Consider the following 15,766-nt stretch of genomic DNA (forward strand, 5'->3'; position numbering starts at 1 on the left):
GGAGGAGGAAAAGTGTAATTACTTCAAGGAAGGTCTCAACTGAAAGCTGTCCTCATTAAACACAGAAACACACTGTCTGTCTGCTGAGAGAGGAGGAAAGGAAGATGATGGAAAGAAAAAACAGAATCGCAGAGAAAGACAGAAGTGCCGAGTGATGTGACATAATGTGGATTCAGTTGGCAACTCAGAGTTTCAGCCCTGCAGCTGTTTTGGTTTGATATTTTGATCTCCAGCGACCAGCTGAAGGAAACATAAAGCAGACATGACAACAGCAGGAACAGTGGATGATGAAAATGTGAGGAATGAAATACAATGAATTTTTAACTTTGGCAACACACATTCAGAGTGTTTCTTTTGAATGACTAACAGTGGAGTCTGGATTTTAAAAGATATGTTTCAAGAATAACTAAACCTTAAATCCACTTTTTCTGTTCGTAGGTTAAACACAATTAAATTATTATTGGATTCTGGTTCATATCATCACAGTCTACTGTTTTAGCAGATAGTATACAAAAAAAAATCAATACACTTTAACACTTTATACTAACAGGAATGGAAACAATACACGTAATGTCGGATGTCAATCAAACTTTAATATGCTACTGCCAATTAAACTTCACAAAGAGACAGCAAAATGTCCTTCTTAAGATTTATTACACATAATATCTCAGCCCTCAATACAATCTGAGACTGATCCTAATCTTCCACTAAAGACCAGAGAGGACAGTGAAAACTACCTGGTTTCTTTTTTTTACATGTGGTTTAGTGCTGATTTTGATCCTGATAGTTTTTAGTTTAGTCCTAAATTTAGACCAGTTTAGTGCTGAGTTTAGTCTTGATTGTGCTAAGGTTAGACCTGTTACTCCTGAGTTTAGTCCTGAATATAGATGCGAGTTTAGTCCTAAATTTAGTGCTGAGTTTAGTCCTGAGTTTAGTCTTGATAGTCCTGACTTTAGTCCTGATAGTCCTGAGTTTAGTCCTGGTAGACCTGAGTTTAGTCCTGGTAGACCTGAATTTAGTCCTGGTAGACCTGAGTTTAGTTCTGATAGTCCTGAGTTTAGTCCTGGTAGACCTGAGTTTAGTCCTGGTAGACCTGAGTTTAGTCCTGAATATAGACACAAATTTAGTCCTAAATTTAGTGCGGAGTTTAGTCCTGAGTTTAGTCCTGGTAGACCTGAGTTTAGTCCTGAATATAGACACAAGTTTAGTCCTAAATTTAGTGCGGAGTTTAGTCCTGAGTTTAGTCCTGGTAGACCTGAGTTTAGTCCTGGTAGACCTGAGTTTAGTTCTGATAGCCCTGAGTTTAGTCCTGGTAGACCTGAGTTTAGTCCTGGTAGACCTGAGTTTAGTCCTGGTAGACCTGAGTTTAGTTCTGATAGTCCTGAGTTTAGTCCTGGTAGACCTGAGTTTAGTCCTGATAGTCCTGAGTTTAGTCCTGGTAGTGCAGAGTTTAGTCTTGAGTTTAAACCCGATAGTCCGAAATTTTGTCCAAGTAGTGCAGAATTTAGTCCTGATAGTCTTGAGTTTAGTCCTGGTAGACCTGAGTTTAATCCTGGTAGACCTGAATTTAGTCCTGGTAGACCTGAGTTTAGTTCTGATAGTCCTGAGTTTAGTCCTGATAGTGCAGAGTTTAGTCCTCAGTTTAGTCCTGATAGTCCTGGTAGACCTGAGTTTAATCCTGATAGTCCTGAGTTTAGTCATGGTAGTGCAGAGTTTAGTCCTCAGTTTAGTCCTGATAGTCCTGGTAGACCTGAGTTTAGTCGAGGTAGTGTAGAATTTAGTGCTGAGTTTATTCCTGATTTTGGCCTGTTAGTGCAGAGTTTAGTCCTGAGTTTAGTGCTGCTTTAGTGCTTTAAAGGACGTTACTGACCTGGGAGGCAGCGGTCCACACAGAGCAGCGCAGCAGTTTGTCAGGATGTTTCCGTAGCTGTAGGGGTTGTAGTTGTCCTTCCCTCGCTTGGTGGACCAGGACCCTTTAATCTGAACCAGGACCAGGACCAGACCAAACCAGGACAGAAACAAAGAGAAGAGTGTTGGTTCACTTCCTCATCACCAAAAATATCACACTCAGATCAAAACAGCCACTGCTAAACTTTCTCTTTCATATTCAGTCACAGTGACATCAGATTGGTTCTCATGGAGCCCTCTCAGGGACCTCCTAGTGGTTCCCGGTCCACAGTTTGAGGCCTCATATACTCACGTCCTCGTTGGTGGTCTGGTTGGAGCTGATCAGGTAGGTGTGAAACCCCGACAGACCGACGATGGACCAGACCGAGAAGAAACACACCACCACCTCCAGGACGGTGCAGACCAGAGTCAAGGACAAACTCTGAGCTCACAGTTATTCAAAGATAACAGTTTGAAAATATGAATACAACTAAAACACATCATTCTGTAGCTGAACATTATGCAGGTTATAAAGTATGCAGGTTATATAGTCAATATAGTTCCATTTTGGGTGTTGTCCAAAATCTTTATAAATAGGATTTAAAATAAATTAAGTTTACATTTGTGCTACACAGATGCAGTTTTTTAAAACCCTATGGAGCCCCACAGGTGTCATGGACAAAAACAAAACACCAATTCACAGAGAATTACGTTAAACGCTGGCAAAACAATCTCACCACATGGTCCTTTAGTAGCTATTCTGGAGCTTTTAATTGTGTTACACAATCTTCCTCATCAGGAAACACATAAGTTGTTCTTAGAAACGTTTTCAGGGATGTCAAAGTAAACACGCAAACACAGCTAAATCCTGTTCACAATAAGGCAGTGGAACTAATCTAATCTAAATGAGCAGCTTGGGTTTAAGGAGACACTGGATACTGTACATTAGATTTTCCTCTTCAACGTTATGTTATCTTTTATATCCTTTTAATATATGTTAAAATGACAAAATGTTTCATAATTTTTGCATATTTTTTGCTATGACACATGCCAGGCTCCATAAAATTTACTATTAACCTTATTCCAGCCCCATGATACCTTGCATGAATTACAGGCGCAACTTCCGATTATTCTTTTTACTGAACTAGCGTCTGCAAGAGTTAGCGCTATGCTACAAGTGTCTCCCCTTAGAGATTTTTGGGAAATCAATCTTAAACAATCAACATATAGCAGTTGGTTAGGTTGAGTGTTAATCGGTGAGTTTTAGAGGTCCTGGTACGTAGGCTTTATTACCCTCGGCTAGCTAGATTAGCTGTTTCCAACTGTTTCTAGTATTCTAGTAATCTCTGCTTTGAGATAGATAAGATTCTGTTCAACCTTCAACAAAACATAACCAACTTTATTACTACTGAAGTACTGATGAGCCTCAGAGCTTTTCAGTTTGTTCATCACTTCACTGTCAGTAGCATAAATATTCAGTCTACAGTAAGTAGCAAAAGAATCAATGAAGCAGCTAGATATGCTACTGTACATTATCCAAGACCACTTCTTTTGTCATGCCTCATATAGAATTCATTTGTAAGAAGATACAGCAGCATATTTACTTTCTTTGTAGACTCAGATCTTTTGGAGCCAGTGGTCAGATCATTTTTCTGTTTAAGTCTATTATTCAGAGTGTAATGCTGTACTGCAGCACAGTCCGGTTCAGCAGCCAATCTGTGAAACTTTAAACTAAACTATACAACCAATTCTGAATTTGTGCAAAGATTATTGGCCAGCCTGTGGCACATTCCTTTTAAGTAGATCACAACAAGAGCATGCTCAGATTTAGTAACAGCATGTCCTCTGACTCCTCGTATGTTTTAGACAGAGAACTCCCGCCCTCTAACAGACGATTTAGAGTCCCTCCATTAAAACTCTTTCTTACCAGTCTATCCTGTTACTTAACCAAGATCAGCATGCTGCTAATTGAGATCTGAATCCAGAGGATATGATGTGTTATTTTTGATGTTACGATTGTTTGATTTGTTATGTGTCAATCTCTTAAAACTGAACTAAGGACACAAAATTAATTTCAGTATAAACTGACAATAAAGTCGTAGTAGTGTAGCAAATCTTTGTGTAGCGTATTGTATCATATCGTACTGTATCATATCATAGTGTATCATATCCTATAGTATCATAGTGTATCATATCATATTGTAGTGTAGTGTATTGTTGCGTATGGTATCATATCATAGCGTAGTGCATCGCATTATAACGTATCATATCTTCAGGTCCCGTCCTTTGGTAGTAGAAGGCAGAGGTATGATCACATTATCCTGTTTAAGGTTCCAACATAATTTACTATTTGGATTAATTAGTCTAATCTATTGGAGGGGAGGGTGATGGTTTGATTCCTCATGTGGGGATCCATAGACACTGAGGTTAATGGGCTAGGATTGTCAGTAACTATTATAGAAAGAGGATTACAGTTATTAGCTTGTGACTCCAGTAGACACAAACAGAAAACAGTAGAAGAGTGAAGAGAGATTAATCTAAATGTGGCCCCCAGAGCATGTGACAGGGGTTTGACCTTGGCAATGGATTATGGGACTTATTGACCTGTGGTTGGTGACTGTGTCAGAGTCATTGATTTATCAGAGCTGCATGCAAACACAAACACACAATATTAACCTACACAGGGAACGAGGGAGAGGAAGTGTATGAGAGAAATTAGTGCCTCTTCTGATTTTTTGTGTCTGTGCTGTGGCAACATTAAGATGCAGCAAAGATGAACTGCATGACGAGATGTAAACAGAAACTAAATGCTTATGTAAACATGTGTATGGGCTTAAAGTATGGATTATTTCTGTGTATGAAATTACTTAGTGTGTGTGTGTGTGTGTCTGTGTCTGATGAAAGGCCTTAATGAAGCTTAAAGTCATAAGAGGCATCTCTCAGTCTGTCCAGCCATTAAAGCTGCATTCATTTATTTTTGGTCCACTTGTTGGCAGCAGAACAAGCTGTAAATACAACATCTGACATTATCAGCTTATAAAGTAGTTGTGGCTAACATGTTAGTGAACAGCAGGCAAAGAGCACCATGATCATCCCATTAACAGTGCCAATAATGACTAGAGGGGTTCCTCAGAGTTCTATTCTTGATCCTTTATATATTCAGTTTAGTTAAAGCTAAATTTTTTTTTTTTTTTTAAAGTTTTGTCCACTTGGGGGCAGCAGAGCAAATTATAAACACAACATCTGTAATATTATCAGTTTATAAAGTAGTTGTGGCTAACATGTTCGCAAACAGCAGACACACAGCAACATAATTGACCCATTAATAGTATCAATAATGATGTGGGGTTCCTCATGGTTCGATTCTTGGTCCTTTATATTTTCAATTTTGTTAGACCTAAATTAATTTTTCATTTTTAAAATCTTTTGATCCACTTGGGGGCAGCAGAACAAGCTGTAAACACAACATCTGACATAATATCAGCTTATAAAGTGGTTAAGGCTAACATGTTGGCAAACATCCAGCAGATAACACATATGGTATGTGGGTTTGTCAGTCAATGTTAATATAAAACATATTGATTAATGCAGCTTTATATCATAAACTCAACTCAGAGACATTGGCTGTGTCTGATTGGCTCTCCACAGTTAAAGGATATCTGGCCGGACTGTCTTTGAGCGCGCTCAGGAAACCCGTCCGGTTCGATCCTGCAGGACACAGAGTGTGTTTTCACATTATTCAGTTTAGCATTACATGCAAAAGGCATGCAAATATAAGCAACACTAAGAACCTGTTGGATGGATGAAAAATGAAAACTTGTACATCTTTACCAGTAGTCGGGTAAAAAATATGAAGTTCGTCCTGAGGGAGGCATCATAAATCTAAAGGGTTTATCTCTGTACGGTGGCCATTACAGGACATTTCAGACTAAGCATGTCAGGGTTAGATCAACTGAGTCTAAGGTGATTTGTCAGGCTCAGCTGGACTTATGCTTTGACCTAAATGCTAATGTTAGCATGTTAACACGCCACAGGTTAGTAATTTGTAATTTTTAGCATATTAGCTTCTTTACATACATATATAATAACAAGCTAACATTTAGCATTTTACCTTTAGCATGCTAACATTTAGAACGTAATGCTTAGCAAGTTAGATTATTTTTTAATATGTAATGATATATTGTCTTGTGGCATACATACACATGAATTAATTTAAGTTGTGGAGGTTTCTGACATAAGACGGAGTAAGAACCTTAGTTAGAAAAAAAATTGTCATAATATTACGATAAAGCTGGGGAAAAAGCTGTAATATTTCAAGAAAAAAAAGTTTTAATACAAGAAAAAAGTCATAAAAGATTTTGTTGCTTCAAGAGTAATATGTCATTGTGATAATGCTTATAGGTTGACTGGATTAGATGTGCATGTTTCAGCGTTTAAAGATAGTCTATAGACTACTGAAGCCTACAGTTATTTAAACTTGTATTTGTATTAAAATCTTGCAATATTATGACTTTTTCTTGCAAAATTATGACTCTATTTTTGTAATATTACAACTTTATAATCATCCCAGATTTGTTATCCTAATTGTGGCCCCAATACTCCGTTGTACTGTCTTGATCTGAGGCAACAAGTCAACATTTTGACCTCAGGATTCATCCTCTGGAGATGATAAAGGTGCGTAAAAATGTCATGACTACCCACCATATTTTTCTCAACTCTGAAGAAACAAAGAAATAAATCAAGAGCAAAACCAAACTGGAGAAACTGAATACTCAATATTATGTGAAGACTGAACAAACACACCTATGACTGGGGAATACATTAAAAATAAGTTTAAATTTGTGGTAGTGAATGTGTCACTTCAGACTGAGTTTGTATGTGATAAACTCAAGATCCTCAATATTTTAAAGATTCAAGTAGCTAAATTGTGTTAAACATGCATGTTTCTAAGGGAGGGCTGTATAGGAATGTGAGCTTAAAGCTGCAAGTAGGAAATTTCATCCCGACTTGGCACTAGAGGTCACCAAAATCATTAGAAATTACTTTCTGAGTACCGTAAATATCCACAGAGACTTTCATGGAAATCATGCTCGTTCCCGAACCAAAGTTTTAGATTGATGGTTGCCTTCGAGGCCACACTTCTGGTGGGACAGCAAGAGTAAACATCCCCAGCTGAACTTGCCAGTACAAAGAGCTTCTGCTCTCTAAATTTACATCTTGTAGATCAAAGTCACGACACTTAGCTGGATCTTTTTATAGCTCTGCTGCTAAAAACAGAAAACAAGCAGCGTAGTGTTCAGAGGAAGACACGGGTTTATCTCAGACAGTCTGCCGGTTGTAAAGACTTTGAATCTGAAGCAGCCCGAGGCTTCAGTTTCTGACTGTTTGGAAAACAGCATCAGCAGCCCGAACGCACAGATTTAGGTCAATGAGTGTGACACGGAGGATCGGTCAGTGTTTCTAGACCCAGAAACACAAAATCAATGATGGGTTTTACTCTTCTGTCTGGGCAGCCGTGGATTTACTTTATTTCTATGAAAATCAACCTTCAGAGAGGGATATAATTCATCTCATTCAATATTTAGTCAATTTCATCATCAAGTAGCAGTGCAGTAGTGATCAGGGACTATTTAGTTAAGAGAGAGAGGAAAGCCATGCATTGACTCATGACTGTTGCTGGAAAAACAAATTTTTCCAATTTGACCTCACAGTTTAAACATTAAGTTATAGAGTTGCGAAATCAGAGAAGATATTCCAGGGGCCCCTGGTTCAGAAGTAAAAAATCCTGCTCATTTTTCTCATAGACAACGTTACGTTACTCACAGTTCTCTCTCTTCTACAGCTCGGATCAACAAGGCATCATAGTATTCTTAGCCGTCCACCACAATCACCACAAAACGTGATTTCTTGGGTGCATTCAAGCCCTTGCCAAACGAGTTTACACAATGCTGATTAAGCCTATCACCGCCAGATAAATCTCTCTGTATACAGAGTTTTTAAATCTCATGTCAGGAGGGACATTCTGGCTGTTTGAATGTGCAACCAGAGACTTCCGCTGGCCGAGCTGGCTGACTTCCAGTTATCTCTCCGCTAACTTGAATGGGGATAAAATAATTTAATCGCCTTTACTCTCACTGCTAGAAGGGCAGTATCTTATTCTGACCCTTTATGCGCCCCCTCAGTTCAGCCTCTGTCTGAAACAGGCCGTTTTAGCTCCTGTCTCTTTAAGGCCCGCCTCCTGATGAGCCCATTCTGTTCTGATTGGTCAGCTTCAGGAAGCTTCCTCCAGCTCCAGAGGCTACGGAAACAAACTATAGTAGCAGGATTTCACTTCTTTTTCTTGTTCTTTACTCCAAATGTCAACTTCTCAAATCCATCCGTACATGTTGGAGCTGAATCAGATCTGATCTATGAGAGTGAACAACACATGGAAACACCTTAGCAACAACCTTAGTAACCAACACTACAGAACGGGCGACCGCTTCTGAGCGTATGCGATGAGCCGACGTCAAACAAAACGTCACAAATGAAGCGTTCACAGCAGGTTGAAGCCCTCGCTTTTGACTTGCAGGCAGCATTTCTACATACATTCACCTCAGGTTTTGGAGCTTTGACCATGTTTAGTACAGATATCTGACATCATAACAGTATTTAAATAACAGAAAATCACAAAAAAAGCATAATATGTCGCCTTTAAATATATGGCAGATGATAAAGAAATCTGATTACTGATAAAACTCTGTGTTTCGTGCACATAATAACACGTCTGATCTCCTGACTGCTCTCAGTAACGAGCAGAGTCAGTATGAACGGAGTCCTGCTCTGAAAGGATCGATCAGTATCTGGAAACAGGAAGAGACTGCAGCGTCAGCCTCTCTCTGACAGCCTGTCAATCACAGGGCAGGGGGCGGGACTACGGAGGATTGATGACCTCGTCTCATCCATTACACAGATGAGAAGCTGCTGCAGAGCTGCAACACACAGACGCTTCAATACAGAGCCGAACAGGACTGAAATCTAACATAACCTACTCGCTATGACCTTAGAAATGTGAAATAAAATGAAACTGTAGCTGTACAACATGAATTTGAAAAGGATCTGACTGTATCACATAATAAAACATGACTTAGAGACAAAAGTACTACAGAGAAACACAGAGCAGCTGATTGTTTTTATACAGAAATCAATAAGTGAATCACAGTAGAAACAGAGCGGAGGCAGCCGCAGTGGTGGGCGGCGTAACTCACTGAGGATGACGTGGGTGATGACGAAGGCGAAGATGAAGATGGTGAGGAAGGAGAGCGAGAGGATGAACAGGTAGAAGAAGCGGTAGTTCCTCCGTCCGACGCAGTTCCCCACCCAGGGACAGTGATGGTCGAAACGCTCTGAGACAGAAACATTTAAAGAAATGAGCTTTGACATTTTCTAAAAGTGAAACATAAGATGAGAAGCTGTATTTACAGAAATATTCAAAATCACATGTTAAAAACTTTTATATCAGCTGAATGGAATTTATTAGTTTTCTTATTTTACTAGAAAACATCCACAGATACCGTACATCAGTCTTTAACCCTGAACTAGTCGCCCCTGATTCATTTAGAGCTGCAACTATTCTGATAATCGAATAATCAAAAAGTGCAAAACATGCAGCTTCTCAAATATAAGAATTTGAAACTTTTATGTGTCATACATGATAACAAACTGAGTATCTTTAGATTTTGGGCTTTGATCAGATAATAGAAGATATTTGAAGGCGTCACCTCGAGCTCTAAGACATTATATCAGACATTTTTCACTATTTTTAGACATTTTATAGACAAAACGATTAATTTGGGAAAATAATCATTTGCTAGTTGCAGTCTTGTACCAGTTTGCTTGTTCTTTGAGGTCACAATGTCTGATTAAAGGACGAGTTCACAGTTTTTCAAGTGTCTTAAAGCAACGGTTAGGAGACCAAATGAACATTGAAACATGTTTTTCTTGCTGTAATCATTCCTCCTGTTCACACTGACCACTAGAAGATCCCTTCATAATGCACTTACAGTCCTCCTTCTGTACAAAAATGTATTTTAAAGTTCATCTGAAGCTAATATGAAGCTTCTTTTAATATCCAGTATGAACAGGAGGAATGATTACAGCGAGAAAAACCTGTTTCACTGTTCATATGGACACCTGAATGTTGATTTAAGACACATTTGAAAAATTGTGAACCTTTCCTTTAATCATCTGATCGATCAACGATCTGGCAGATCTGAAATTTTAATGTCTGTCTGCAGCTTGAGCAGCAACAGGAGTATGTTTGACATATTGTGGTTAAACTGTAGTGTGACTGAGACACTGTGATATAAAACTGAACCTCACATCAGATTGTTGCATCTTTACTTTCTGTTTATAGAACTGCAGAAAGTAACGCTGCCTCTCTCTCTTTTTGTCAACATTGTTGAGGACTCGGACGTCTTGTCTGAATAGATTTTAGCGGACAAACCGACCGCTTTAAGTTCAGCGTGAGCATAGAAGTCAAAGGTTCTGTTTGTGCGGAAAGGAACATAGAAGATGAATAAAAACTGACCGACACAGTTGTCACACAGGCTGCAGTGTGACGCTCGCGGCGGTCTGAAGATTTTGCAGGTGAAGCAGTATTTCAGTTTGACCGTCTGACCGTTGATGAGAACTTCTCTGGTGCGGGGCGGCGGTCTGCAGCCTGCCGAGTCTGAACAACACAAACACAAACACACTGTTTTTAACTTGCATTTTTCTACTTTGTACTTTAAAACCTACATTAACTGAAGTTTGGTCGACTAGTTTTCAGCAGAAACAAGCAGTGAACACAACACTGACTTATCATCAGCTTTTAACAGTTGCTTATTTCCACATCCAGAAGTTATGGAGCAACTTTATGATTCATTTGGAGTCGTGTTTCTGTCCACCTGGTGAATGTAAGTCTAATATTCACTCTCTTTTAGCTCTGTTTTTGGTCTCCACCAGCTCCTGAGGGAAATATCTGGCTCTTTAGCTGCTAAATGCTCCACTATGTTCACCAGCTAGTCTACAGCTAACTGTGTCTGTTTGTTGTTTGGTGCTGAGCAGGTAGTGCACAGTGATTTTTTAGAGCTTTATCTCTGAAAACAGCTGCCTGCTGCGGCCAAAAATGACGCTATGAGAGCGCTGAGAGTGAACCAAAACTGTAAAGTTGCAGTCGGACAGATAAACAATGAGCTGAAACTTGGGAATCAGTTTGTAAGTTTAGTTTGTCAGACAGGAAGTGAGGATGTTGTTTCAAGCTTTGCGTCACAGTATAACTTCTATAAAACTGTTTCTATCCTGCGTCCGTGTGTGTTTAAGATCCAGCTCGTTTCCTGCCGACAGACCCAGACATGGACCATATTTGGTCATTCCAGGCTCTGTGGTGATTGACAGCTCGGTCAGCTGTATCCGCCGTGAAAATAAATAAATAACAAACAAACGAGAAAAAAAAAATAATAACAGGTTTCCAGAAATGGATCAGAGAGTTTCCAGCAGTGACGTTCAGTTTCTGTGGAAACGACTGATTCGCCAAGACAGACTTCTGACAGAGCGGAGGTCTGAATACCGGAGAGATGACATGTGACTGAACACACACACACACACACACACACACACACACACACAGTGTCTGGAGGAGGTGGTGAGTGGATGTGATGACTCAGTATCATTAGAGAGCAGCTTCTCCAGCTCATCTACAGACTTTTACATCTGATAAGAACAAAAAACCTCAACAGACACGTAAACTAGAACAACGAGGATTTAAAGTGACGATTAAAAGTATAAAAAACTGTGATTAAAGTAACAAAAATAAGAAAGTTTGACAACAGTTTAACTTCATCTTTTGGCCAAACTTTAACTTTTCACGCTGAAACTTTTTAAATCACTGTTTACGATATGTTTCATTACTTTTCCTTTTTTTTATATCATCACTGTAAGTTTTCACGGCGCCGCTTTTTCACTTTCCAGGGATCGAACCGACAACCTTCTGGTCACAAGTTCAAGTCTGTAACCTAATAGTCCAGTCAATCTGTGGTTTTATGTGATCCTTAGAGACATCCAAATATCATATTAAAAGTATAACATTATAAACTTAGTGGATTCATGTCACAGCGTCACACTGAGAAGTGTGTATCTCTGCTTCTGAAATGCTATTTTCATATAATTGATGTCAACACGTTGGTTTTCTAGGGTTTTCTTTCACATACAACCATCAGATACGACCTGTTCTGAATGTATATGCACACTTTGAGGTTACACTTACGCCAAAATGACCTTTTTTTTTAAATCCAAACAAAGTCAAACCATTTATTTATCATTGAATTTTCTGCACATACAAATTTATCTTAATAATATGTTTTTACCATGAAAACTATGATGCAAATCAGCACAGAGAGACCAAACATGACGCCGATAATGTTTCCTTTCATACAAACTTTTTTTGTCAGTTAGTGTGTCACTGACATTTTCCATCACTCTCACTTTAATTACTGATAACTCTTCATCATAATTACTTTGATTGATACGTCTGGGTGAATGGGTTACTCTGTTACGTCGTGGCATGAATCCAGCTTTACGGTGATGAATGTTGAATGACGGCGATGTGAAGAAATTATGAGTGACGGCGATTAAAAGCTGCAGCGAGAAAAGAAACAATCAAGATAAGTGACGATGAGATGAAGAGTAAAGATTAAAAAAAACTGATGAAGAGTCAAAATATTAAAAGTAATGTGGATGAAAAAATTAACAGCTTGTAAGTCAATTTAAGGCGACGACTGCAGATAAAAACCACACAAGAATGAGAATATTTCTAATTTCAAAGCACAGACCAGAGTGTGTGTGTGTGTGTGTGTTTATGTGTGTCTCCATGGTTACCGATCTGCCTCTCCAGGTCGGCGGCCTCGTCCGGCGTGGCTCGGGGCAGGACGCCGGGGTCGCTGAAACTCGCCCTGAACAGCATCCCCATCACGAAGATGAAGAGGACGCCGCCGACCGCCGGGATGGCCGGGGTCAGGTTGGACGCCAGGAAGGGACAGCTGCAGACACAGAGACGGGGACCAATCAAAACACTCCTGAAGGTCTCGGCCAATCACGTGAGCCTCTCTGATGTTTTCAGGACTTCATGAAACACAAATACTCAAGGGGGGCCACGGACGGCGGGGGGGTTTCACCTCAGGGGCCCGTTCTTGTTCTAACATCAAACAGACAGTCTGAATGCTGCCTTTTATTTGAAAATGTTTCTTTAAAGGGCAGGTTCACGATTTTTCAAGTCTGTTTAAAAGTTTAAAAGTTTATCTTGAAGCTAATATGAAGCTTCAGCGTCCAGATGAGTCAAATCAAGTAGATATCTTTCAACGTTACAGTCTTTTTAGTGCCAAAGTTCCTCTTTCTGTTTCTATACTTCCACTGCAGCTCAACAGGGAAACACAAAGAGGGAATTTGATGCTAAAAAGACTGTAAATGTGTCAGATATCCACTTGATATGACTAACTCAGACTGCTGAAGCCTCATATAAGCTTCACATCAACTTTTAAATGCACAAAATGTGGATTTTGGCCTCCATCACTTACATTGAAAGCACATTTGAAGGATCTTTTAACAGCCAGTATGAACAGGAGGAATGATTACAGGGAGGAAAAACCTTTCACTGCTCATATGAACACCTGACTGATGTTTTAAGACACATTTGAGAAACTGTGAACGTGTCCGTTAAAGAAGAATAAACCCAGAACAGATCTGAGCGTCTCAGGAGAAACAGCGTCTTCGCACTGATCTGACGTTCGGAGGGTAAATTTAGCTCTGATGATGGAGGCGGCGGAGCTGAAACTGACAACCTTTACCTGATCACACACACAACATCAATCACGCGCTGTGTCGGCGTGTTTGTTGTGAATAAATCCACTGAAACAAATCAGAGAACTGAAACACAGCCTGCAAGGAAATAAAAAAACTGTAGCTTTCGCAGAATAAAACAAACATCAAGATTTCTGTTTCTTGTTTTATCTTTGTGACGGAGTTCGTGTCGCATATAAGAACAAAACTCTGTCTTAGTTGATCTGTTTTTGAAGTTTTAGTTAAACTCGCTAGCTGCGGTAGTGACAGTGTTTGCTGTCAACGGTCTCACTTTACAGATGTGGAACGTCTCCCGACAGCCTGCAAACATACAGCTGCAAAAAAACAACTAATGTTTCTGTTTACAGCAGGAAACAGACGATATTCAACACCTCTGATATGACATTTAACCCCTTTAAGAAACCTTCTAAGGACGACTGACTCTCTCCCTCCCACAGACACCGGACGCTGTATTAACATAAAATCACATAATCTTATATTTATTTCCTCTAACGTGGCGCGTTAGGTTAAACTTTTATTATTATTAATTGCACATCTGTATATACTGTTTACACTATGAACATCTGCACATTCCTGCTCAATATTTTGCACATTTCATCTCTGCAATCTAATCTTTAAACTTGCTTTTTTTCCATTTAGAACATGTTTTGCATATTTTAATGTAAATTTCTATTTTATATTATTTATGATTTCTTGGTTTTTGTGTATCTTTTGATTGTTATGCAACAACATTAAGGCAAATTCCTTGTATGTGTGAACCTACTTAATAAACCTGTTTCTGACTTCTGAAGCTTTTTAAGACTTTTTGCAGCTTAAATAACTTTGAGAAAAGTAAAAAATAACTTTTTCACCTTTTAAATACTTATTTATATAAAAGCAGACTTCATAGTTAAAGTTAATTTGCAGATTTCTTCACTGGATGTTTTGGCATCATGTCTGCAGTTGAGCTGCAATGATTAGTTGATTAATTGATTAGTTGTCAACTATTAAATTAATGGGCTAAACTATTTTGATAATCGATTAATCGTTTTGAGTCATTTTTTAAGAAAAAAAGGTCAAGATTCTCTGGTTTCAGCTTCTTAATGTGAATATTTTCTGGTTTCTTTCGTCCTTCATGACAGTAAACTGAATATTTCTGTGTTGTGGACAAAATGAGACATTTGATGACGTCATCTTGATCTTTGAGACATTTTTCACCATTTTACAGACCAAACAACTAATCAATCAATCGAGAAAATAATCGTCAGATTAATCGATAATGAAAATAAAAGTTAGTTCTGGTCTACAGCGACATAATGAGACGACTGATGGAATCATTAGTCTGATGGTTTATGAGGTTAACGTCAACAACAACAACAACAACAACAACAACAAGCTGTTTTAGAAGATATAAAGTAAATATTCAACTAATAAAGTTAATTCCATGACATTTAACTTTCATCATAAGCAGCTGCAGAGATTCAGATTTGGTTTGTTTACAACAGTGAAGATGACATGTGAGATGAAGTCATCATAAACATTATAAACTCACTTCATGAGCACAAGTAACATTAAAATAACCGTTAATTAACCGTTCACTGCAGCGGAAAAGCAAAATACTGTAACAAAGCAAATTTACGTACATCATAAGTTTTTGATTGAGACGTTCATATTTTATATTTCATTCGTATACAGTCGATCATATCTTCATGATGATGTTTATGCATATTTATTTACCTTTCTCCCCTCCTCCCTTTTTATTTATTTACTTGTTTATTTTTTCCACCTTCCCAGATGCACATTAATTATACTTACTGAAACTTGTGAATATGTTTAGTCGATAGTGTTTGTTCATGAAATATCAGAACATAAATAAGAGATCTGATACAGATTTTGGGGGATTCAGCCTCATTTCCACATGAGAGATGGGTCAGAAAAAAATGGTGAACATTTTTTCTTTCAAGTGGAAAAATTTAGCAGGTTACCATCTTGTAACCAAAACAAAACAAACAAACAAAAAACAAAC

The 15,766-nt window shown here is 38.6% G+C and overlaps 1 protein-coding gene across 1 annotated transcript in view; it reads right to left on the reverse strand.

Annotated features, from left to right (window-relative positions):
• LOC137169022 (palmitoyltransferase ZDHHC14-like) overlaps nt 1-15,766 on the reverse strand; it is a 28,393-nt gene that overhangs the window by 11,722 nt on the left and 905 nt on the right. Inside the window, exons 2-7 of the mRNA XM_067571956.1 lie at nt 12,784-12,944; nt 10,457-10,597; nt 9,135-9,272; nt 5,547-5,595; nt 2,201-2,303; nt 1,871-1,980 (exon numbers count right to left, since the gene is read on the reverse strand). Of these exons, the coding sequence (XP_067428057.1) occupies nt 1,871-1,980; nt 2,201-2,303; nt 5,547-5,595; nt 9,135-9,272; nt 10,457-10,597; nt 12,784-12,944 (702 nt within the window). The remainder of the gene's footprint in view (nt 1-1,870; nt 1,981-2,200; nt 2,304-5,546; nt 5,596-9,134; nt 9,273-10,456; nt 10,598-12,783; nt 12,945-15,766) is intronic.

Source organism: Thunnus thynnus, chromosome 18, assembly GCF_963924715.1.
Source record: "Thunnus thynnus chromosome 18, fThuThy2.1, whole genome shotgun sequence".
Classification (NCBI taxonomy): Eukaryota; Metazoa; Chordata; class Actinopteri; order Scombriformes; family Scombridae; genus Thunnus; species Thunnus thynnus.